The 24,978-nt window shown below is 38.2% G+C and overlaps 2 protein-coding genes across 10 annotated transcripts in view; both read left to right on the top strand.

The window, feature by feature from the left end:
• The first annotated feature begins 268 nt into the window (after positions 1-268).
• LOC146480832 (uncharacterized) lies at positions 269-14,589 on the top strand. Of its 9 annotated transcripts, XM_085109170.1 has the most exons (7): positions 1,569-1,742; positions 1,817-1,963; positions 5,725-5,796; positions 9,773-9,908; positions 11,112-11,165; positions 11,576-11,649; positions 12,457-14,589. In XM_085109170.1, the coding sequence occupies exons 4-7, from the start codon at positions 9,824-9,826 to the stop codon at positions 13,486-13,488; spliced, it is 1,245 nt and encodes a 414-aa protein (XP_084965296.1). In that variant the 5' UTR covers positions 1,569-1,742; positions 1,817-1,963; positions 5,725-5,796; positions 9,773-9,823; the 3' UTR covers positions 13,489-14,589. The 9 variants fall into 9 exon arrangements, with proteins under 9 accessions (XP_084965303.1, XP_084965298.1, XP_084965296.1 ...); XM_085109172.1 differs by lacking the exons at positions 1,569-1,742; positions 5,725-5,796 and adding an exon at positions 275-369; XM_085109169.1 differs by lacking the exon at positions 5,725-5,796.
• Positions 14,590-18,750: 4,161 nt separating this feature from the next.
• LOC146480833 (lysophospholipid acyltransferase 6-like) overlaps positions 18,751-24,978 on the top strand; it is a 15,141-nt gene continuing 8,913 nt past the window's right edge. Inside the window, exons 1-5 of the mRNA XM_085109168.1 lie at positions 18,751-18,903; positions 19,536-19,681; positions 21,815-21,892; positions 23,778-23,870; positions 24,883-24,938. Of these exons, the coding sequence (XP_084965294.1) occupies positions 18,838-18,903; positions 19,536-19,681; positions 21,815-21,892; positions 23,778-23,870; positions 24,883-24,938 (439 nt within the window). The 5' untranslated portion in view covers positions 18,751-18,837. The remainder of the gene's footprint in view (positions 18,904-19,535; positions 19,682-21,814; positions 21,893-23,777; positions 23,871-24,882; positions 24,939-24,978) is intronic.

Genomic DNA, 24,978 nt, shown 5'->3' on the forward strand with positions numbered 1-24,978 from the left:
TTAGATCCAAAGTTCAAATCAAATTTTGGCCGGTTTTAGTATATCTGGCTGTTTCACACTGAGACCAGGGCTTCACACATGAGAAAACAAACGTTAAGATGTTTTTTGACCAAACAGGGCATGCATGTATGTCTGTACCTCTCGCGGAGGGCAGACGACAATAAACATCAATAAAATGATTAAGTTACGCTGGAAAATGATAAAAGAATGGAGGAAATCTATACTAAATCATTCAGAGCGTTTTTTTTTTTAAATCTATGACGGGTATTGCAAACATTTTAAGTCTTCAAGAGAAGAGGGATGTTTCCTCAAGTTTTAGGTCAGTAGAGAGGGTTCACGCAGAAAGCGGTGTTGAGAGAGAACATTCCGGTAAGCTTGCAGTTTTATATTTTTTGCCACCCTGTTGAACCTCGGATAGCTGACATGAACAGCATGGCACTTTTCTGGCTATTTTTGGAGCTAATCACGTTTTTCAACGTATTTTTCGTATCATAATCTTTCAGTTGTTCGCCGGCATTTTCAGACATTTGAGCAATGAAACTTTGTAGAATGATTTCAACACCCAAAAATTCATGTTTTGGACACCAGTGAGCGTGCGACACTGATTGAAACGTTCTGTTGGCGTTTTGATCTGAAAACGTGTCACTAGTCATGGCAAACAACCTTAAGCCTGATAATTTTATCCTAAAAATGGTCTATGAGTGTTTTAACTGTCTGAAAAACGGTGAAATACTCGAACACAGAGACACAGGTTTCCTAAGTTACCGGTAATCATGTTTAAATACCTGTAGTATTACTGTTTCAAAATTTAATTCTATGATCAAACTATTCCGATCTCGTGGTAAAAGTAACTGTACCCTTTGAACACATTTAATCAAAAGCAAACAAGCAAAAGTACACTGAAACGACAAAGCGTCTGTGGAATAACTCCCCAACACGTACTTCGCCGAGGAACACAGTTCCTCAGTTGCGGGGTGTTTGCAAGGGTTAAGCTTAAGGGTGCCTGAGTGTTCTCGTGCCAGTGAAAATATCATTTCATTCTGATAAGAAATGAGAATTTTTCACTTCCAGTAAACCGTTTTCTCAGTGCTGTGAGTGTAATCCTGAACAAAATAGGTGTGAAAGTCCTTCTTGCAACTCGGTGATATTTTGTGCCCGATCGTGCGATGAAACGAATACAGGGCACAAAGGTAGAACCGTGTTAACGTTGCACAAGGCGGAATTGAAGTTAAAATGGTATACTGTAAATAATCCAAGAATATTGAAGCACTTGTTTACGTCTGACATCGAAATTAAGATTTAATTCAAAATAAATGGTCAAAAGGTATTTTGAACCTAGCATTAGAATTCCGCACAAATAACTGTGGAAATGATTGAGTATTAATGTGTTTTACACACTGGGTACTGACACCTGTTTATCTAAATGGTAACTTGTTGCTGATTTACAACGAAAGAAAATAGGAGAACGTTTGTATGCATCCCTGATTTCAAAATAATATTTAATGGTGGATCCCTGAGGCGAAGCAACTTTGCCTGAGAAATGTTTACGCTGAGCTAAACATGCCTTAGATGATAATATAAGTGCTGGTATTAATTTCGCTGTCTCACCCAGATATTTTTCTTCCCAAATGGTGAATGTCTTGCATACCGCGCACACTCGGTCGGGGGATGAAATTTATTGACTTTTGTGCGACTAGATACGTCTCTTATCTTATAATCCAGAGGAAAACTTTAACACCAAGGTAAGAATCCGTTTTGCGACGTATCTGTCCATCACAAATGTCAGCGTATTGTAATTAGTGAAATAATCTTTCAGGAATTTCGTTGTTTATCCTGAGGCTAGAACTGGTAGATAACATATCGCGCTGAAATATTCCGACCTGCGAAGAAGCCGGCGCAAAAAAAGACGAAAAAGACAGAGAGAGGTTATACTGCTAGAGTAAGATCAGTACAAGAGAACCAGGTATTTTATATAATTTAAAGCATTCAGTATTACCCTTTCCACTCCCGTGAAACAGGCTTTGATCTGTGTAAGGTAGCTAGTTTCACCTGAGTAACTATTCTCGAGTGCGACCATTCAAGTGAAAGCTTTGCAATACTACTTTCCTTTAGCTTAGTCTTCCAGTCATTATTCGTAAATCCGTTCATGGGGGAGTTCCTCGCTGTTAAGTTTGTTGAAAAGTTGTGGTTTTCCAATTATTAGAGAGGATATTATCCCGAAATTGGAGGTCGAGTCAACAAAATGCCCGGCGCGGCATTAGGGACAAGAATTTATGTTGCAACAAGCAGATAAACTTAGCAATACACACAATTATAGCATGACTTCAGTTTATTTTAACAATATTTGTTTAGAAACACAAGAGATGGGTAAACTGTTCTAGAACTAAGCTGTCCAGTTCTTTACATTGAAACAAGTGGCTACCTATCCTATCAGGTCAAAATAGGTCATGAAATATTGGCTACAAGATATTTTCAAAATGTTTCTGAAATGGACACTCTCTGAGAATTTCTTTCGTTTCCTACAATACAATTTGTTTCCAAGTTTTCTCGATTAGAAATTCAGTATAAGTGGTGAAACTGCATTCGACTCTGTTCATTTTTGACACTTTTTGAAGAGTAGTATGTACATGTAGCATAGAACTTGCTAGAATCTCGTAATTGATTGTGTCTTTCTCTATTGAGTCGGGTCATGACAAGAAACGTGGTTGAATAATGCCAAAGCACTTAGAGAGCACTCAGGTTTATGTAAACTCAGACAATTTGCGTTGAAGTTAGTGAAGCCACTACTTATAAAATCCAATTAAGTCATCTATACTATAAAAGGACAAGTGTTGTTACAATGTTTTGCGCTAAGCCACTCAAAATGCCTCGGGTGACACTCATGTTCTGGTAACCACGAACACGAAATGTGTGAGGTCAACTTTTGGATTTGTTTTCCCTTTAATTTAAATCTTTCTGATTTTCATTTCTAGACGGAAATATCTAATGACAATCAAGCCAGTGGGTTATCTTAGATTTTAACGTGCTGCGAAAGTATTTATAGCTGTGAATCAAGTGGCTCAGCCCGATTATGTTCTAACATTCCAAAATTAATCCAGATAAGCTGTATACTAAGCTAGGGATGCATTAGGATTGCAGACGGTTTTTTCATTTGCTACGACGTCCTTTTGGATAAAAAACGCTGGCAAATACTACTCTGTCCAGTGTTTTGCTTAGTACGTCTTGCTATCAAACTTGTTTCCTTCAGTGGCTCGGCCCTGATTCATACTTGGCGTAGTAACGAAGGTAGGGCTTTCAATAAATTTTTGCATTAAAATGTCTTGCTGTTTAGAAATCCCCAATCACTTCAGATAGTCGGTAATAATTCAAATATGAAGCTAGGGTTTTGCTAAGAAATGGACTCATACATCATGATTAGTGACATAAATGACTATAAACGCCTTTTTTTCTTTCGCGAGGGGATGACTGACAAGGACATTTTGGGTACGAAATAAGTCCTGCTGCCGGAAAACGACAACAGCTTCTTCTAAATTCGACCAAATTTAGGATCCGTGTAAGGTTATTTCGGAGAGGTTCGCCTCTTAATGAGCTAAAGTATGCTGAAGTACCATGAGTTTTAAATTTGAGTGGAAAAGTATGTAAGCCCCTCAAAAAAGTTCATATGGATTCCGTATCTTTCAGCTAAAGTTTCAGTCAACACTCCACCAAACGTTCTCGCTGTGAGAGGCGATTATTTAATCTAAGTCAGTTTTCTGAAGCCAGTGAAATACGCTGCCTTGAAAATTAGGTGAAAACTCAATTAGGATTAAGCTCGCTACGACAAATTCAATTAAACTAGTTAGCGCGCAGTGCCTGTGAAAGTCTAATGTCAAAATATTTAAGTGAAAATCTGACGTCTGAATTATCGACAATCGCTATTGTTCATGCAATTTGAAGAATTACGCTTATTTCGAAAGCTTTCAATGTTTGTGCCCATTTCCCCGAATTTCGCCAATTCGTTAAGAAAATTCCTTAAAGAAATACACGTCTGAAGCGCCACTGTAGGAAGGTTTGTGTATTCTGTCATAATTGGCGTAGATTTTGGTGCTTTTATCTCTTGCTTGTGAACTGCCTTGTTTGGGAAAATTTTTCAATCAGTTGTGAGAGTGTTTCAAAACCGCGACTTTCGTCCCACGCATCTCTTAATGGAGGGTTGTTTTTTCGACTCTCCTTTGTCAGTTGACTTTTTGCCACAACTGTTGTGTGTCTCTTCATACTACGATTTTAACAGGGGCGCACTACAAGAACATTTATGCAAAATACTCGGAAAATGTTGTTTGTTGCGTTCCTAAATCGTTTTAGGACTTTTACCGGAGACATATATATTTGTGTAAGCTAACGCAGTTAGCTACTTGCAGAACGTTTTAAGGCAGGGAATTATATTCTTCGTTTTCCAAGTCGGTGTTGGCCCGCCGAAATTGCTACTAGCTGCCCTATTTATTTGAAACGTAATGCAGTATTGTGGCTACAAAAACAAAAAGCAGTTAAATTTTCATTAAAAAAAAAAACATTACGAAACTTTAACGCGCCATTTGCCAAGTAAAATTTTCAGTGTTTCGTCACAATTTAGTCTGAATTTCTGAGGTGACTGACTTGATATAAGGCCTTTCAAACAGATAAACCACCGAAAAAACAAAAGGGAGATTTTCATTGCTACGAACCTTTAACGCGACATTTGCCAAAGAAAATTCTAGTTTTTCGCCGATAATTTAGTCCGAATTTCTAAGGCGACTAAGGTCTTCCAGATAGATAATCCACTGAAAAGAACGGTTGGGTGCTTTGGTTTAAGCCAAGATTTAGTAGCTGCTATAAAGTTTTGCTTAAAGAAAAACTTGTGTGTGAAGACAAGAAGTGTTTTGGCAAAAAAAAAGTTTGGGTATTTAAATAAACTCCATGAGAACTCTCCCTCTGGACAAAAAAGTATAATTATAACTATTAAACAGTTAGATTAAATCTTTCATTGCACAATATAAATTGTTAATTCAATAACAAAGGGGTTTTTGAGAAGCAATTTACAATAATGTAATACTAAGTCAATTACAATCATTAAAACTATGATCACTGTATTGACAATGTATAAAAATGTAGAAATGTACTAAATATAATTTTCAGAACAGGTAAAAGTCTCAGTGGCCGTTTGAGGTTATAAGTAGATCTTTAGATTACAACTGAATTCATATTTCGGTACAGGCTCTTTCAACGTTCTTTGTCATTTGTACAATCAGTTAATATTTTTCCACATATATACGTGATCATCCTTTCCCGCGAATCGAATTTTTGTAATCAGTTTGGATAGCAAATCAAAATTTCGAGTACAAAAATGACTACAAGCGCTTTTGTTTTCTGTAGAAGTAAACGGATGCTAAAAATTAAGGCAATAATATGCACAGAATTTTAAATAGAGTGTTTTAGAAAGCTGCATCATATGACAATCGCCCAGAAAAAATAGATCAGGACTTGTGATGGATTTCCAAACATTTCACCTTGGGGAAAAATTCATTAACCTTCTGTCATCACATATAAGTGATCTTTCCGTATATTACCATTCTATGTAAGGTCTTACTTGCCAATAATTGTAAATGGAAACGTCTTTGTAATTATACAGTATGTAACATTTGTTGATCGCTTTCCTTTTTATGGGACACAAGCCAAGTTGCGAAAGTTGTTGCTTTCTTTACATCCAAGGTCAGATGTAACAATCCATACAATGAGGTTTAGGACGATGCCTCCTAATACAGAAGTATTTTTGTACAGTTTGTGAGTATGCGGGAAAAGCAGATCTTAATATGGGCTAGTGGAATCCAAAAGGAAAATTTAGTAGGGGTAGCGACATAAACATAAACAATTATTCAAAAAAGCAGTAAAATACAAAATTGAAGCTTTATTATCTCTGAAAAATGCATGGTTACCCATAACCCTCCATTTTCCTTTTAAATACCAAGAGCACTTGGTAAGTTCTCTTCTCCCCGAATAGTTTTAAACCGCGCAAAAATATCCCTGTATTAGAAGGTACCATCTATAGGAAGCCCGAGTACGAGATGCGCGAAACGTATGCGCAGTAACAATAATAGGCAAAGTCCCTTTAAGAGATCGACATTCTATTTACGGAGAGATGGTTGGCTAGAAGGGTAACTCGTGTAGTCGGCTGCAAGCTTTTGATTGTCATAATTTACCACTAAACTCCGAATCCGCTGATTGGTCGCGACGTTATGCAGAGTACAGAGTACAAGCGGTGCAGGGATGGCGCAGTGGTGAAAGCACTTACCTCCCACCAATGTGGCCTGGGTTCGATTCCCGGACTCTGCGTCATATGTGGGTTGAGTTTGTCGTTGGTTCTCGTGCAAGTTGCTCCGAGAGGTTTTTCTCCGGGTTATCCAGTTCTCCCCTCTCCTCAAAAACCAACATTTCCAAATTCCAATTCGATCTGGAAAGTGTTCCCAATTAATGCTCTGCGTTATGTTAAACACTGTTTGAAACGAGACAAGTAGCTATATAGTCTTCTTAGTATTTTCCATCTAAACAAACTTTTTTTCCACGGAATACCGTATAGTACGATAATTTTGCAGGAGTTTTATTTTCAGGATTGGCGATTTTTGTTGGCTTGCGGGAACAAGTTTTTGCGGTTCCAATCCACATGACTGAAATTTCTGCTGGGAACTAGTTTTTGCGATTCTCTGTTCAAGCAGCAGAACATTTAAGTGGAAGAAACCTTAATATTTTAAACTTTTATTGTACGGTGTGTTGAGTCACAGTTCACTCTACTTACATATTACACTGTAATACCTTACTGCGCAAAGGGGCTGAACAACAACAAAACAAAACAAAACAAAAAGCCTACCCCTACCATGTACAACAAAAACTGTTTCATTAATACGGTTTAATAATACAGACTAGATACAGACTACCGAATGTATCTAAGCTCCGTGCCGGGTTGCTTTTTCCAATGGAAAATCATCGTAATGTTCTTGTTTAAGTCCAATGTATTCCGTCCCAGTGAAGAAGAGTTTTTAATTTGACTAAAGGGAGTTAATTTTTGCGGCGTTTTCTTTTGAGGGTTTTTTTTCTGCGGGAACTAATTTTTGCGGATCGAGGTCAATCCGCAAAATCCGTAAAAATTAAAGCCCGCAGAATTTATCGCTTTCCACGTATAGCTATATGAAACACACCCTGAACTGATTTTACCTATCTTAGAATAACATGTGCTAATAAATTGTCATTCACATTCAGTTATCAACTTGAACCCACTGCAAACAACTGAAAATAGACTTGAATAATAAACAACCAAATATAAACACACTAACAATTGGGTTAATAGCGTTGACTACTATCTACTTTGATGGAAATTCAAATTGCAGGCACGTCAACGTAAGTTTATTTGGCCGTGTTAAGCCACGCAAAGCAATTCAACATCAGTATTTTTATTGATGAAAAGTAAAATATATAAAATCACATAAATTTGAACTGCGCGTGCAAGAATGAATAAGTGAGTGACCATCGCAGTTATATACGCATGCGCAACCTATGCAGTAGCGAGATTGAACGCAAAGAGAAAGCCAGCCTCGGCTGTTCCCTTCTGCGCATGACTGGCGTCTGACATAGTCAAGCCGAGAGGCTATTGCGTCGAGAATGAAAGAAAGCCTGAAATTTTTTTTCATGCTTTCTTTTCGCAACTGCATTTTTCATAACTGCAATGACCATTCACTTGTTCAGCATTTTATTGTGAAATAAAATGGCTGCAGTGCACGAGATTGCATCAAATGATCGGGTTTTAACTGAGACATCCGTCTAACCTCTGCCCACTTGACATGTTTCGGTCACCCAACGAATAGTACTTGAGCTTCCCTTTGTCCGGTATTTAAATCCACCATGGTGGTTACTGTTAGCTAACCTCAACTTTAAGGCGTTCAACTTTCTGTCTGATTAACAGTGACTATACTAATGCTTTTTTTTGCTGTCTTCGTAACTCGATTCCGGATTGTGGTGAAGAGGCCATGCGCACTAAAGTTTATCTTACCACCAACGACTTCAAGCATATGACGTCATGTAGAAGAAAACCGACACCTTAGACAACAAGATTAAGAGATTGTAGATCGCTTTTTTTCATTCTTTGAGTTAAAATAGAACGACTAATCGCTGCATCGATACTATTTTTTTGCACGTGATTACATAACGGAAAAACGATCAAGTCATATTGCGAGAAGAATTTTCGAAGTAATGAAAGTGCTTAAGTTTTATGAATTATTTTGCTGGTGAAGACTTGACAAACGTTAATGGTTTCGTCAATTTATTTGTTTTCTGAATTCGTGATGACCTTTTAAACTTCGAATTAATTGCCGGCGATTCGGAGATCTTACTTGTGGGCAAGACCGGCGAGTTCTGTAGTCGATATCGCATGTTATTAGACTGATATAGACTTCTGATTGCTGCTAAGCCGTACCTCAATTTATCTATTGCATGCAAAGGTCATGAGCCATGCGTCAACCTATTACTTATTTTTGGCCTGAAGATTCATTAGTTTTCATTACGCAGTAAAGGTTGCGTTCTCTACAGATTTAATGAAATCTCAGTCACCTTTTATTGAGATGCATGGATCAGTCATTCTTAGGCATTGCACCCGTAAGGAGATCTTGGTAAGTTTTATGCAAGCTTAAGTCATGCTAACTAGTCTTAAGAATCCTTCAAATTAACAATGGTTTAAAACGAAGTAGGAATTGCAAATTGCAAATCATGTCAAGTTCTGTCGATCGACAATAGCGCTCCACAGTTCACTGGAACCACGTTGCGCATTGGCAGAACTTTGATAGACTCGCCCTCAAGCGTCGTTTGAGTTCATTGCGCGTTCATTAGTGTTTAAGTCGTCCTCGCCGAATAAACTGTTTTCTCATTGATCGGTTTGGAGCTCAACTGAAATCCAGAACATAAGATAAAATCACTGAAAATTAGTGCAGTGTCAATCAGTTTGCCACCTTCAGTTACACCAGAGTTGAGACGCGGAATCGCCGAGTTGGTCTGTTTGAGCTAGAGTTGGACTTTCATGGTTCAAATTCATATTTTGTTCCGCTGATTACTGAAATGCTTCAGTAAAGCTTCGACAGGACGAAATTTATTGTTTGTTTCTCTTATGGAGTAAACGTGTGAATACAATTCTTTTGGTCAGGAAATACATTTACATCAACGAAACACACCAGCTTCAATACCCGTGGCATTCTTAACATTTCAGCGTTAAATGTAGGAATGATTGATTTGATATTAATGAAAATTAAATTCAATTAAAAAGAAAGGTATAATAACATGTAATTGTTATCGTTAAAAATAATGGGGAACTGAAATCATAATAGGGTGGGGTGGACAGGATAACAAGTACTCCAATCTCAAATACCAACTACAAAGTGTAAACGATATGTAGTGTCTGTAGTGCCTTTATAATCATAGATGGGCCGGGTTTCAACTTTGCAAATTAAATTTGCCGTATCCCTTCAGGGCAATTATGAACAATAATAATAATAATAATCCTTAATACTAGCTCGTGAACCTTATCTGTTTTAACCCAGGATCCACAATGAAACACTCAACTGGATGATTGTAACTAGAACATTTGTAATTTCAATGTTGAAACGCGTATTAGTTAACCAATTCGAAACAGATGTAGCAAAAGTTGCAATTGCTACTCCATTTATACTCTAAACACTGGGTGATCGTTGGACTAATTAACATTGTTGTGTTTTCTTTACAGAAGTTATAATTAAACACTACTGACAGCTACTGAATTGACTGGGCAGACGCCATGAGAAGGCGAAGAACAGCGCAGTTAAACCTGAAACCGCAACCGAAGGTGTATATACTTGGCAAAGACGGCGTTGGCAAGTCAGGTGAGTTTAAAACTGTTAGACGCTAATATGGTTAATTAACACTTTGTGCACATATTCCATTGTAAGGTTTAGTTTATAAGCGTGATAATCAGCATCAATGTTTATTGTACCTGAAGTAGCTTACAGTGTTAGAAGTAAACGAGATTTCATTTTGTAGGCCCTATGAAACAAAGAGGACATTATTGGTAGTTGCTCTAAGTCTTACATCAGACTTGTCTCTGGAAAATCACGAAGCAAAACTGTGTGCTGATTCAAAATCATTGTAGCATCGCGAAGTCACGGCGTGCAACCGGTCTGAACTGCACAGATGCTTTGATTAAGTCCGAGTGACACTGTGATTCGAGATGACTTATTTTGCATCAAACAAGGAATGAAAATTTTGCCATTTTATTCCCGCCGTCGGTAGCTCGTTCTTTGAATCAGACATACTTCTCCCGATGCGAACAGAAACAACATTTCTTCATTTTAAAGAGCAAAGTGTCGTGTAAAGTTTGTGTTACTCGTGTTGTTTTCATTTCAAAATCTTAACGTTTAGTTTAAGATTTCTTAGCAAATATCATAGTTTGAATATTAACCTTCCAGTTTACTCGGGTTGTCGGGAAAATTTCTTCTTAGTATAAATTCGTACAACAGAACACGTGGACTTCGACATGCTGCAAAAGTTTCTCATCATCTCCCAGTGGCTCCTTATACAGTTATATGAAAGGAAACCGTTCAAATAAAAATATTAATTTAAGTATCATTTTCCTTGGTCCACGAACTGTCTGATTCACGTTTACCGTCCTCTACCTTTAATTTAACAGAATGGTCAATTGAATTGAAATTAATTAATATTGCTTTTTGCACTGCCAGAGACTTGAATGTCACACAATACAATACCACTGATCCCATTGTATTTAACAGATTGGCAATACCCATTTTAGCGCTTGTGTACAAAGACATCCGTTTGTATTGGAAGACAATGATCTGCGCCTAGGTAAATTCGTGTTATCGAAGAGAGCAGCGTCAGGAATAGCTTAGCAATCCGATTCTAGCAAGCTTGTGCTAGCGCTAGCTATAGCTAGCGTTTGTTTAACTAATGCTTGTGTGCTCACATTGAAATCAGTGAGGCATGAAAATCAAAATAAACAATTCTAACTTAGAAATTTGCTGAGAAACTGTGTTAATTTCTAAACAGTAATTTCTTTTGTTCCTTGTCCCTAGCTCTTCTTGTAAGATTTATAACCAAGAGGTTTATTGGAGAGTACGCTAGACTAGGTGAGTAAAGTCTCTACACACAAAAACAGTTAATTGGTTTCTATTGGTATCAGAAAAGAAATGAGCTTGCCGAAGAAAGGAGCTTTGACGACCACAAGTTTGTGCTAATTTTTATTACCTCAATCCGAGTCACACTCCTATAGACATGTATAGAGCTTATAGCGCCAATAATGACACACTTTGATGACGCTACTTGACGTACCTAACTAATTAGCAAGCGGAATCCGCTGAAAAGAGAACGTCGAGTACAAAACAAGCTTGCCCCAGGCCCTCTTGTATTTTTTTGCATTCATTCATTCTTTTTTAATTTTATTTTATTTATTATTTATTTATTTATTTATTTTCACTTATATCTTTACTGTTTCTGTTAACCTCAATTAACAATCTTTGATTGCATTGATGTTTGCCAGAGGATTCTTATAGCGTTCAACTTGAGATGGAAAATGAAGAGGTGGAACTGCAGATCGCTGACACTGCGGGAGAGGTATGGGTCATGCATGAACTAATTTAAAGCAGGAGCCCATTAAGAGGGCTCCAAAAAATTTAGGGTGATGCAGCAGGTCTAATATGATTGGCTTGCAACCCTTCTAGAAAACAGAACAAACAACAGAACAATACCCCAAACCCCAAAAACAATTGCAGCTGCTACACAATTAAAACAATTACAAGCTTACGAGAGCTGCTACATTACTAAAAATTTCTGGTGGGTCTAGATCTTTCCCGATTGTGGCCGGAAACTTTTTAGCAACTTTTGAAGTTTTGAATAACTTTTTGAGGACGTTTGCCTGTGCGAGCAGCTTTGAGTAACATTTGAGCTCTGCACCAGCTTGGCAGCAATAATTTAGTGAGAAATTAATCGTTTAGAATAGCCAGCTAGTTATTAAAAAAAATACGCTTGACGCGTATTTCTTATTTTTAATTCACATTATTTTAAAAATCGACGCCCACGAACGGGTGATCTTTCAAATTGTTGACGCCCACAAACAACACTGCCCACTGTGAATGCTTATTCTTGACCTTGGAATCTTAAATGAATAACTCTTGTCTCAAGGTCTTAACTAATGTTGAAGCATTGAAGCTTTCGAGTTTCGACTGTTTCTCACAGTCTTCTTCAGACAAGACCTCCCCCCCTCCCCTCCTCCCTCCCCCAGAGAAGAAAACGAGCGTGGTGTACGGACGGATCAAATTAATATTAAAAACCATTTTACCCTGCTATGCTCTAACCACCACCCTTCCATACACAAACAAGACAACCTAAAACGCGTCATGTATTTTGATCTTAAAATTTCAGAACACAGCAGAGAAGCTGAGCCTGATCAGCCGCCAGGGAGAAATGTTTTTCATCCTCTATTCAATCACGGATCGCTCGAGTTTCGAGGAAGCAAAACGAATTGGACGATTTATTAAGGACAGCCCGCAGGGAGACACAGTTGCCATGGTGATCGTGGCAAACAAGTGCGATTTGGAACATTTTCGACGAGTAACGTTTGAAGAGGGAAGTAATTTATCAACTGAATTGAACTGCGCCTTTCACGAAGTATCGACTTCGGAGGATTGTAAACAAGTGCGAGAGGTGGTCCAGAGTTCATTGTTGAGTTTTATGCGCCAGCGTGAAAAGTTAAAAGAAACTGGAAGCTTGAAAGTTCCATCGTTTGTTAAAAGGACGCCATCCTTTGAGAAGAAGGCAAAACGCTCCGCTCGAAATTCTCAGGACAACTCGAAACCAGTGATCAGACCGTTTGAGATTCATCCGCGTATGAGGCTGAAAGAAGAAGGCGACGGGTTTGACGACAAAGCGAATAACAACAGCTGCCCTGAAGTCGAAGTCAAACACAATGAAAATGAAAAAGGGAATAAGGAAATCATGGCCCCTTCCAAAGCTGTCAACAGTGAATCGACCAAAAATCGTCCTTTTAACGTGGAGAAGGTTAAAAATGCGTCTCAGTCGAGGGACAGACAAAAGCTTCCCTCGCCCACTGGCAAGGCGGCAGACTTGCCTAACGATGAAAAATCTAAACTCCCGTTTACCGTTCATAAGGTGAAAGGTTCTTCGGCCAGTGAATGGATGAGGCCACTTCCGGTGGACAAGCTTCGGGCTCCCACGACGAATTATTGGATCCGAACTGAAGAATCGGTTTCCGAAGAGAAGCCGAAAAATTCGAAGGGACCATTTTCATTGGACAAACTTCGGAGTCAGTCCACGGAAAAGCTTCGGGCGTCTTCGTCAAACGAAAGACAGCGGTCGACGTCGTCGTTTACTCGCATGAAAGATGGACTCATTGGACGAACCAAAGCGCTGAGGAGAAAACCCATTTATCTTTAACCTGTTATCTTCAAGGATTGCCAAAGTATATCTGACAAATTTTGTCCATTTTTTGACAGGAATAATTTCCGATCGAACAGCAGCCCAAAATATTACTTCAATGTCTGACTCTAGGAGGGGGAGGATAATCGGAAACAGGTGTATTTAAAATAATCAGAAGTATGAAATTGTAAACTAACCACCAAGTACATCTTTGTACATGCGTGTAACTCCTGGTCCAGTAGATACGCGCATGCGCATTCAGCGAAGTGTGACATCTAGGGAAGTCGGTTACCCAGTCCCACTCTTTTTGAACGAGAAGCAAAGCAGGCAAGTTTCTACGCGTAGTTACTTTTTTCCACGCGCGACGCGCGCGCCATCCTGGCAAAGAGAAATGCTGGTGAATTCTTTTTTGTTGTAAATCCTGTCAACTGAGGCGGACAACGACAAAATCTCGACTAGATCGGAATTCATAAACTGAGTACTTAATGGTACAACGTGATCCACTGTTTTTATTAAATTGAACGTTTATTTAAATATGGATATTCTTCTCATTGAAAGGTGAATAATTTCTTAACCCTTTGACTCTGATATGTAATTTCTTGCTACAATGTCAATGCATGATCAAGAAGGCAACTGATGAGAACAAAGTAAATCATCGACTACTGGATATTGTCTGATGTAAGACCAAATTCTCAGAGCTAACATTGAGAGGAATGTGTGTAAGTCAGTAAGGAAAATTAACACTAACAATTGTAGGAGTGAAAGAGTTAAAACATCAGCCAATGAAAGAGAAAAGAAATGATGTACAACTGAGAAATTGTTAGTGCCTCTTACAAAAATAGACAATTTTTTATTTGCCTTTTTTTGTCCTCTTTATCAAAGCGAGGTCATGCATGTGCAAACCTTTTTTGCTATGACCATTACTTTTGTTTTAAACGTGTATATCTAAAAACTTCTTTTCATAATGGTTTAGCCCATTTTTAAATCTAGCTTGTGTCTGTTAGTACAGCTCAACCGCTTTAGTGAATAACAAGTATGATTATTTTTAATTAAGGCTAAACACAAACGCATTTATATGACATGTTTATGATAACAAAAATAAATTTAAGCATAGTCTAACATTTTCTGTTCCTGTGTGCCTTTCCCTGCATACTGGGAAGAGTTGCATAAAACTTAACGGCGGGCGTAAATGCTATCGTCAGACGTTAAAATACTGAATGTGACTGGGCTGAAGGTCTGGCGTTAGCAGTTACGCCCGACGTTAAATTTTATGCAACTCAAACCTGGTGTTTCCAAGAAACTTTTCTCCGAATTGTGATCCGAATTGGACTGGTTATGAAACCTTGCCACGAAAACAATGGTGCTGGTGGAGGCCCGCGACCCAAGCCTCCTTCTACCTGAATCGCGTCAACTCTTTGAAGCCGCCGCAGTCCGAACTTCTGGATTAGTCAATTTTGTTGGGCATATTAGGCCTGGGTTCAAAAATGTATCCTAGCAACATGCAGCACATGCTCAATAAAGATCTTACTCGATTCGTGCAGAGTCTTTCTCGAGAACGTCAAAATCGAACAAGCAAAAGAATGGCTCTGCGAGCAGGGTGGCTACAGTTGAACATCTTAACATGAACGTTTCTATTGGTCAGTTGCTCCAACACTTTTAAAATCTCTCGCGGTCTATGCACGGTCAAGGCCGAAAATGCTAAGAAAAACATATAAATAGTAAAGAAGTTTATTAGGCTTCATAGCAATTGCCTTTTATATTAACTCTGTTCAAACTCTGAAAAGTGACCCTTTATTTAGTACTTCCTTAGCTTTTGTTGTTGTTGTTGTTGTTGTTGTTTTTTGCATTTTTATTGTACAGTTTAACCATGCGCTTCCTTTTTTCCCATTCAATAGCCTATTTTACAGTTGTGTGGTTAGTGACCTGGCCTTGGATTGGAAGTGAGGTTGGAGTAACCTTGTTTTGATACAGACCTCACTGCTTTTCATATGCAGATCATGCTGTTCTTATACTAACTAGTTTGCTTTTTACATATGACAAGCACTGGGGTTTGTATCAAAACAAGGTCACCCCCAGCCTCGCTTCCAATCCAACGCCAGGTCACTAAGCACACAAATGTAAAATGGTCTGTTGTTGGCCCGAACATGGTTAACTGAGGGACTAATTATGAAACCTTACCGTCTTCAAAAAGATGATAACAATATTGTGTTAGAGCACTGCCACGCATCTAACCAGCTGAAATTCACCTCAGATGTACACGGTTATTGGAACAAACAGTTGGTAGTTCAACAGTTTTTTACTTCAGGCAGATTTAAACACTACAGCTCTGTTCACAAAATTATCTACTGGAGAACTTCTCGCGTTCGTTTTATGTTGGCCGGAGTATGATTGAAAACCTACTGTCTAACACTCGTCAGCTACTAATGTACCAACCATGCAATCGTGCCTCGCTCGCACGCGTTTCCCCGCGCTTGGCGCCAGTTACATGTATTTGCTTTGAATTCTGATTGGTTCATTGCGCTCTTTGCACCTGTTGTGATTGGCCAGCGTAATTGCTTTGGTTTTGGTTTTACGACACTCGATTGAAAATCGCTCTATAAGAGTTACAAGCAATCGTATTGCTAGTGACTGAATTATAAGTAGCGTAAGTGTATGTAATCACATTGTAAAAAGACCGTGCTGACGAGAGCCAACCAGCTCGAAACAGCTGCTCACGGTTACCGCATTCTGTTGATTCTCGGTTTGGTCTCTATTATGTCGCTGTCGTGTTAAGTTTTCTACGCAGTCCGATCAGCCTTGCAGAAATTTGAGTCATAAACAGCATAACTTAGAATAGTATCGCGAGTGTAACTGTATTGTAAGTACGCCAAATAATTTGCATTGTAAGGTGTTGCAATAAAAAAAATCAATACGTGGTCATAGAACAAAAGTGTTTTCTCTAAAAGACACCTTCAAATGAAAAGGGTTGAACGATTATTATTATTCAAACTAGTTCGGTTAAGACTAACTCTAATTAGAAAAATATCGGCTGGTATAAATTCACTGAAACCCTACCAAAAACGATAAAAATAGGAAAAATAGCCATTTCCAGGCAAATACCAACGAAAGGTTAACTGAAGGTCAAATACAGTAAAATAAGGCATGGTGCAATGTAAACAATTTAATCTATTGTTATCCGGAGAAAAACTAATTTTCACTAATACTTGACGGAAAGATCAGTTTCCTGCCGAAACTCAGTCCAAAACAAAACACCTGCTTATACCAAATTTATACCAGGAGAAAACAACATTGGGTCAGCGATAGATCAGTACTACACTAAAATATAAATAAAAAGGTAAACCATAACTTTTTAAAATTTTTATCCCATCGATTAGAAAATTCACCTTTACTCGCCATAAATAAAACACTTATTGCATTGCTTCCCAACACCAACTGTAACAAAACAAAGGTGTGAGTCTTTACAATATTCGTATTTTTATTGTTTAACAAACTGGCAACGGTGGCTATAAAGAGTGTGAAAGACCATTGAGTGTTTACGAAGGAAAACCAGATAAAGGTTGAATTTGTGTACTTTTGGCCTTCTCCTTGTAAATTGACAAATTATGTTGGACCGTTGTGCGCGTATAAAAAATAAACAATATATAGCATGTCGACAGCGGGCAATTATTATTACTCCGTTAGCAGTTTGACAACAAGTTACTTATTTTGCTCGACGTGGACATCGAGTTTTTAAGGGGAGGCCTATGTTGGGGAAAATTTCGGTCGATATTTATCGTATTCGTATTCGAATTTATAGGGAATATTTCATATTTATTCAAGTATATTTTGTGGCTTAAGGCTGTGTTATTTTTGGTTCTATATCATATATCGTTCAATTAGTAAGAGCAATGGTAACCTTAGTTTCCGTTTTAGCTTTTCAGTAATTTGCCAAGTTGTGTCAAAGATCTTGAAAACCTTATAATGATTGTTACTATAAAAGGGAAAATAATTTGAAAATCCGACTGTAGCTATGCAAGGAAACATTTTTCAATTATCTTCTTAGAATAATCAACTTAGAGGTTCTAGAAGTGTTGCTTAAGTGAAGTAAATAGGTTTCGTTTCAAATGAATCATGAGGCTCTTGAAATGAGTTCCGCTCTGTTATTACGTTTTCTGCAGTATTCAGTAGGAATAATCAACAACTAGTAAGTTTGTCGTTTATCTTGAAGCCTTTACGGATCCCACTCCGCTCTGTGTATGAATAGCACAACTTTTCAGTTATGCATACTAAGTGAGTTTCTTTGTGAACAATGATAACGGTAATTACGCGCCACGAGCCGTTCACTGACACTTTGGAAAACCGATCATTTGCTACGTTTGCGCACCTCAAGACCTTTTCATACTAACATCCAAGCTATGCTCAGTTCTTTTTAAAAAGCAACCTTTTATTTAGATTTCCTTGCTTTTTTTTTTCTATTCTAGGCAGGGCGCTTATTACACCGAAGGAATTTAAGAATTGGTTCACGCTTAGCGTGCGTATATCGAGTTATGGATTCTCTGTACAAAAAATAAAAGGTGAAATTGGTTTCTCATATCGGTTTAATCTTAACGTCTTATTAAACTTCGACAAACTTTTATAAATATACTTTTTTTATGGTGTTGTCTCTCTGTAAAAAGTGTTTTTTATAACATAGCGCGCGCATGCTTCCCCCATCTGACTTGCACACGTCATCGGATGGACGCACGGCCGTGCGCAATATTTTCTTTCCGGTGTTGTAAGAGCAATTTTATGTTACAAACCAGCTTCAGATATTTGAGCAGTTTTGTACCAAAATACAGTAAAATATCCGTGAAGGTGCCCCTTCAACTGAGGGACTGGCTATGAAACCTTGCCATCTTAACAAAGTTGATAACAATACTGCCGCAATTTATGATAGAAGGGCCGCAACCCTGTACAATGCTTTGTTTTATAACGTTCACACTACAGCTGAATGAACGTTTCTATTGGTCAGTTGCTCCAACAAATTTCAAAGGCTATTGTGACTTGTGCATGGTCAAGGCCAAAAACTGCTAACAAAAACATGAAACCGAGAAGTTTGTCTGGCTTCATTATCACTGCTTTCTATTTACTACAGTCCGGCCAAAAAACTGCATGATTTTTTCCGGGTTCCATGCACTACACGCCTATCTAATCCAAAATTCTCAGAGGTACTCTAAGGTCAGGTAGCGTTACCCTAGATAATACTCCCTAAAAGCAAAGCCGATTACCTTCACGCTCTCTTGCTTCGAATAAATTATTTTGAAGTGTTACTGACTCATGTATTGAGATATAAGACGCGTCGAAGAAAAACCCGCTTACTTAACAATTTCTAAAGTACAACACTATAAGATGTTTGACCTCACAAGAGAATTACTTGTCTGGGTTTCAAAGCGGACTAAAATCCCGGTTGAACAGGTAGGTGTGTAGCTTTTAGTAAACAATGTCCAATGACCTTTCCCAGTCTGCAAATTAGCTTGGCCGATTAGTATTACTTGTGTTGCAACAATCAGTCGCTCGTTTTGATCGCAAACATCAGACATTTCGCGTAGCAATTAAACCTTATCTTGTTCATATGCATACTACTGAACTGTTGTAAATGGTTCTAAGTTTAATGAACAATCTTATTTTTCGCCAATGACATCAAAACTTCCTTTAAGTCCGTTGATAAGAATTATTAGCTAGCCACTGAGTTTTGTAATTTTAGTCGACTCCCGATAACTCGAACCTTCAAGGGAAATTGAAAAAGGTTCGAGTTATCGGGAGTTTGAGTTATCGAAGGTAAAATAGATAGATGACCTGAAAGGAAAGGAAAATTGGTTCGAGCTAACGCGAGGTTCGAGTTAGCGAGGGTTCGAGTTATCGAGAGTCGACTGTTCCCTTTCGAAAATTCTTGCCCAATAACAGTTAACTGAATGTTCTTTTGCTAAATCACATCTATACTAAACCAAGAACCTAAACAATGATTTTTTCGGCGAACGATCGAAATGTTTAAAGAATAATCGAGATACATTTGATTCCAAATGATGTAATTATTGTTGTGTCTCTAGGTGCAGTTCGTATTTTGCATGCTGTTAAATATTCCACTTGGAGCCTTGTATCGCACCCTCTTGAACCCAAAAAGAGTTTCTCCTAAAGTGAGGTTAATGGTGTCTTTAATTTGGGGTTTTATGATAGGATGGCTGTGTTTTGGAAGGTAAGTTTTCAGCGTTAAAATTATTTTAAAATTCGTCAGTTTACTGTTACGTTTCGCTTCATTTATTGCATAAATTACTGACTTTTGATGGCTTCAAATGGACCTTTAATGTACTAATTTATTTAATTACTGAGTTTGTTTTGATGTTTAAATCAAGAGATACGTTGTTGTAGTTTGTACGTTTTCTCAACATGACTCCGTATAGTCGTCTTGCTCGGATGCTGGTCAAGGAATTGTCTGAATTTCTAAAGAAACACGAAGTGTATTGTGTTTTGGAACATGAATATATGAAACATATATTTGAAATGCGGGTGAAAGGTTAAATAGAAGAAAGACCCTCGCAGTTATTTACGGAACTTAAGCAAATGCGAAACGGAAAACCTGAAAAAAAATTCAGGCTTGAACGGGATTCGAAGCCATGACCTCTGCGATGCTGGTGCAGTGCTCTATCAACTGAGCTGGGAGCTGGTCATATTGTGAGTTCGCAGTATACCTTGAAAGATAATATGAATATATCACTGAAGCATATATTTGCACTGCGGATGAAAAATTAAATAGAATAAAGAACCTCGCAGTTATGACCAGCACCCAACTTAAACAATTGCGGAAAGAAAGACGGAAAAAAAATTCAGGCTCCCAGTTGGCTTGACTCAGCTCAATTGGTGGAACACTCTGCACCGGCATCGCAGAGGTTATGGTTACGAATCCCGTTTTCCCGTCTTCAATTTTTCAGAGTGAATAAGAGAGCCTCTTTACGGTGGACAAATTACTTGATGAAACCAAACATTCATCGTGGACTAATTAACAGATCTCAGCTCAAAAGACGATGGTTTCTATTACATTTGTCTAAAGAACATGAAAGGGCAACAAACAAAGGACGCGTTCTTTTGAGGACAATAATTGTTCTTTTGTACCAATACCTTTTTAGAATAGTATTCTTTTTACTCTGATCAGAATGGAATGAATTGCGTTCTTTTGGGAAGGTTCTCTGTTACATACATACATACATACATGCATACATACATACATACATACATACATACATACATACATACATACATACATACATACATACATACATACATACATACATACATACATACATACATACATACATACTTTATTTATTTGTACACGGTAAAATCTTCAGTATCACATTATAAAAAGAAAGTATTAAAAACTTCACAAGTTAAAATAAAAATACTGTTTTACAAGATTGCCGTGTGGGACCCTGACTGACCATTGTTGTAAAGTCGATCAATTTCCCTTTTAAAGCAACCAAGAGAGTCTATTTTCCATAAATTGACGGGTACGTAGACTGTTCCAAAATAGCGCCCGGCTGTAGCCAAGGCTATGCTTGCGATAGTTCGTGCGTGGCTTTGGCAAGTCTAGTTTGATCTCGGAATCCCTTAGATTATACGATTGTTCTTATAGAAACTGATATTCTCTGCATTATTCTGTAATTCCTGGACCGGAATAAGGGCCTGTTTACAAGGAGGGACGGTAAGCCTAGTGCTAGGGTTTACAAGCAAACTTTTACAGGTAGGGTTACCCTATCACTCATCATCTATACTACAAAGTCCGATACGGGCGAAAGCGCGGGAAAATTGTAGAAAATTGTAAAATCGGCTTGTAGACCGTTCAACAGAAACATTTTCGGTTTCTGTGAGTGAAGGAAGTTGAAAATGGCGATATTGAAAGCCGGGTCTTAATCGTTCCGCCTTTTTGACCGCTCTTTTCAACTATTCAAAGGGTAAAAAGTAGTCCCGGCGGGTAGGTGAGCTGTCCCCAGCAGAACGTTTACAAGGCATGCAGGGTTACCATGGCGCTAGGGTACTGACAATAGCGCTTACCTAGAGTTACCCTGGCGCCAGGGTAACCCTCTCTGCCTTGTAAATACGCCGCAATAAAAAGAAAAACAGAGAGAAATGGTTAAGTGCTAGAATAACCCTTTTGCTAGGGTAACCCCACCGTTAGGGTTACCGGTCCTCCTTGTAAACGTTCCCTAAGAATGGTCAGAAAATTTCGAGCATTGATCTCGCGACGACTATTCAAAACAGATAATCACAACAGGTAATATTTTACACAAGCCGTAATTTTCTATCGATTTTATGACTTTTTCTTTTCCTTCAGCGAGATGCTAAGATTGATCGTAGTGAGCGCACTTTGTTATGGTCTAACATGGAAAGTAAATCCAAAGGAAGTTCACAAGTAAGTGTTATAGCTTTTCTATCAACCAATCACTGGCAAAGTCAGGAGCCTATCTCGTGGCAACCTCGTTCCCATGAATGTTCATAGGAACGAGGTTGATCTAGTGGTACGCAAAGTAAAGCAAAATAGCTACTTGCGATTGAAAAGGCGGTAAAACCAAATGAGCGTATTTCTTGCACTGTAACGCAACTGTTACAGAAGACAAAACGCTAAAGTAACACTCAACGAATAAACCTCCATTTATTTTCTTATTGTTTGATTCAGTGTAGAAAAAGAAAGACAGGACGATGTCTTAACTTTTTTTAGTCATTCAATCACTGAACCATCTCAGCATGCATTTCAATTTTCTATTCACCGCGTAAAGAAACAACAACAGCAGCTCATGTAAGATAAACTTTCGAGCCTTTAAAATCAGATTTAAGTTGAGATCATCGAGTTCTCCTCTGTGACAAGGTTGGTGGCATTTTAGTAAATTTTGCCAAGTCGTGGTTGTTGGCCTAAGCCGTGCCTTAGAGTGGTTCTCAATTGAGTGTCGAAAGTAATTTCGCGTTTGCTTTGGTTTTTCATTACTACGCTCTGTGATTGGTTAACAAAACTCTCGCCACCTTCTCAACCAATGGGAATCTAAACCAAAACCAATCGTGTTTTGGCCGCACGCACGCGTTTTCTCGCGCTTGGCGCCAGTTACATGTTTTTGCTTTGAATCCTGATTGGTTCGTTGTGTTGTTTACATCTGTTGCGATTGGTCAGAGTAATTACTTTGGTTTTGGTTTCACGACACTCGATTGAAAACCGCTCTAACATGCGAGTAGGACCACTCAAAATTAAAGCAACCCTATCCCGCCCCTCCCCGTTACGTTAATTTAAACAATTTTGTAGTTCGTGCAAAGCACATGCAATAGTATTGTATTACCCCTTTAAAACAACGGCTGTTTCTTAAAACGAAGTTACAGTTAGGTTCAATTAATTACGAGCGTGGAGACAACAACAACAACAACAACAAGCTTTATTTGCATGACTATAACAAATACAGTATTGCAAAAGCTATTCATAGCTAATTATTGATTCGTTAACTAATTCTTAAGATAACTTAAAATAAAATAAAATAAAGTAACTGAAGTCTTTGCTTATTTTAAACTTTTCATACAGTAGAAGTAATCATTCCGGAGAGAAGTTTATCTCTCAATTCGAAGCACGAGGAAACAGATGAAATTAATTGAGTGTTTATAAAATAGTCTGTTGAGTTCATTATCAGTTATTGATTGCTAGAATATATTTCCACACCCCTCGCTATCAAACTCAGTTGTTCTACCTTATAACGTGACGGAGCCGAATACACTATCTTCTGGCTTATTAAAAGTAAGGTAAGGTAAGACTATTTTAAGAGGGTAACAGTAACTAAAATTACTGACGAACTTGTCGCCCTCTAAAAAGCAAAAATACAAATCAAATCAAATCAAAAACCTACACTTACTATAAAGCTATTTACAAAACGTTTAGAAGAGAGCGGTTTTCAATTGACTGTCGAAAGTAATTGCGTTTTTGCTTGCATGTGTTTTGCATTACTACGCTCTGTGATTAAAACTCGCGCCACTTTCTCAACTAATAAGATGTAAAACCAAAACAATCGCGCCTCGCTCGCACGTGTTTTCCCGCGTTTGGTGCCGGTTACAAGTATTTGTTTCGAATTCTGATTGGTTCATTGCGCTGTTTGCACCTGTTGTGATTGGCCAGAATAATTACTTTGGTTTTGGTTTTACGACACTCGATTGAAAACCACTCTAAAACATTTCTAGTGATCAATAACTGATAATAAAAGCTGAAATTGTTGGAAATAGCCAATAAAAATGTAAAGTCAAAATATGGAACCTTATTTTGTTTTCAGAGTTGTGTTTGTGGTGTCATTCGTCCTACTATCAGTAGCACAGATTTTTCGGATGTTTATTGAATATGGAATCAACAGATTTGATTACACAGGGTAAGATGGCGATTTTCACTTTTAACTGCGATTTTACACATTTTAAAGTGCCGACCATTTTTTTCCGAAGATTTCCGTAGGCCAACCGAACTTGCCCGATTGTCTTTCGAAGAATCATGAAGGAGATCCGGAAATGCTTAAATTATATTAAAAAAAACTGTAGGTACTCAAAGGGATACACGTGTTCTACTGGCAATGCGAAAAAAATGTAAGCAGTCCGTAGAGATGTAGGCTGGTCAGGTCACATGTCACGTGACCTGACCAAATCACTTTAGCAGAGTCGTAAGCTTAGAATTTTACTTTCAATACGGTGTAGCATCAAAAATGTATAAATTCTGCAGAGAACTGTATATCACTACAAAAGGCTTAATTTGCTCGTCTAAAGATGAAATAATGTGAATGCCAATGTCAGCTCCAGTGTCCATGATGAACGCTTCCGTGTACACTACTGTGACCATTTGGGAAGAGGAAGAGTTTTTGCTCCAAAATAAGCGATAAAAGTTGGAAAAACAGTCGGACCACCGTCTTAGATAGCGCCACACTGTAAAAGAAAGAACTTCTTACTTGCTAAATTGTGTCCTTACCATCAAGATTGCATCGATGGCCGAGTGGTTAAAGCCGCTAGCCACTGGATTTGTGTAAGGGTGCAAGTTAAAATCCTACGGCAAGTTTAATAAAAGGGAGCTTAAGCACAGGCGTTCATGAGCCACGGACGAAAACCGGAAGTCGAATGTTTCCTCTTTTGACGTGGTTTTGCCCCTTACCACGGACAGGAAAAGCTCTTGTTGATGACTGTAGCTTGACGTTACAAACGCGATGGCGTGAAAACGCTCCAAAAAGGGAAAAATTCAATTTCCAGTTGCCCTTCGTTGCTCAAAAACGTCTGTGCTCAAGTTCCCTAATGTCACTTCAAACAGTCCTTCTCAGGACCACAGTCACCCAGTTGATCATAATTTAGTACGTACTTATAGTTTAAATAGTATGAAATAAAAATGATTTTTGTCATCCTTAGACGACTGATGGTAATAACCCAGAAGGTTACATACGTGGCGTTTAGTTTGCATGATGGTAAGAGGAGTTTTGTTCGTCTTAACAGAACTTAGAAGCA

This window comes from Pavona decussata, unplaced genomic scaffold (assembly GCF_977016875.1).
Source record: "Pavona decussata unplaced genomic scaffold, jaPavDecu1.1 SCAFFOLD_52, whole genome shotgun sequence".
NCBI lineage: Eukaryota > Metazoa > Cnidaria > Anthozoa > Scleractinia > Agariciidae > Pavona > Pavona decussata.

Bases quoted from the DNA above. Each gene is read 5' to 3' on its own strand.
- LOC146480832 (XM_085109177.1), top strand. From the start codon at position 9,824: ATGAGAAGGCGAAGAACAGCGCAGTTAAACCTGAAACCGCAACCGAAG. The intron at 9,909-11,111 runs GTGAGTTTAAAA...CCTTGTCCCTAG, and splicing joins AGACGGCGTTGGCAAGTCAG to CTCTTCTTGTAAGATTTATA. The intron at 11,166-11,575 runs GTGAGTAAAGTC...GATGTTTGCCAG, and splicing joins TGGAGAGTACGCTAGACTAG to AGGATTCTTATAGCGTTCAA.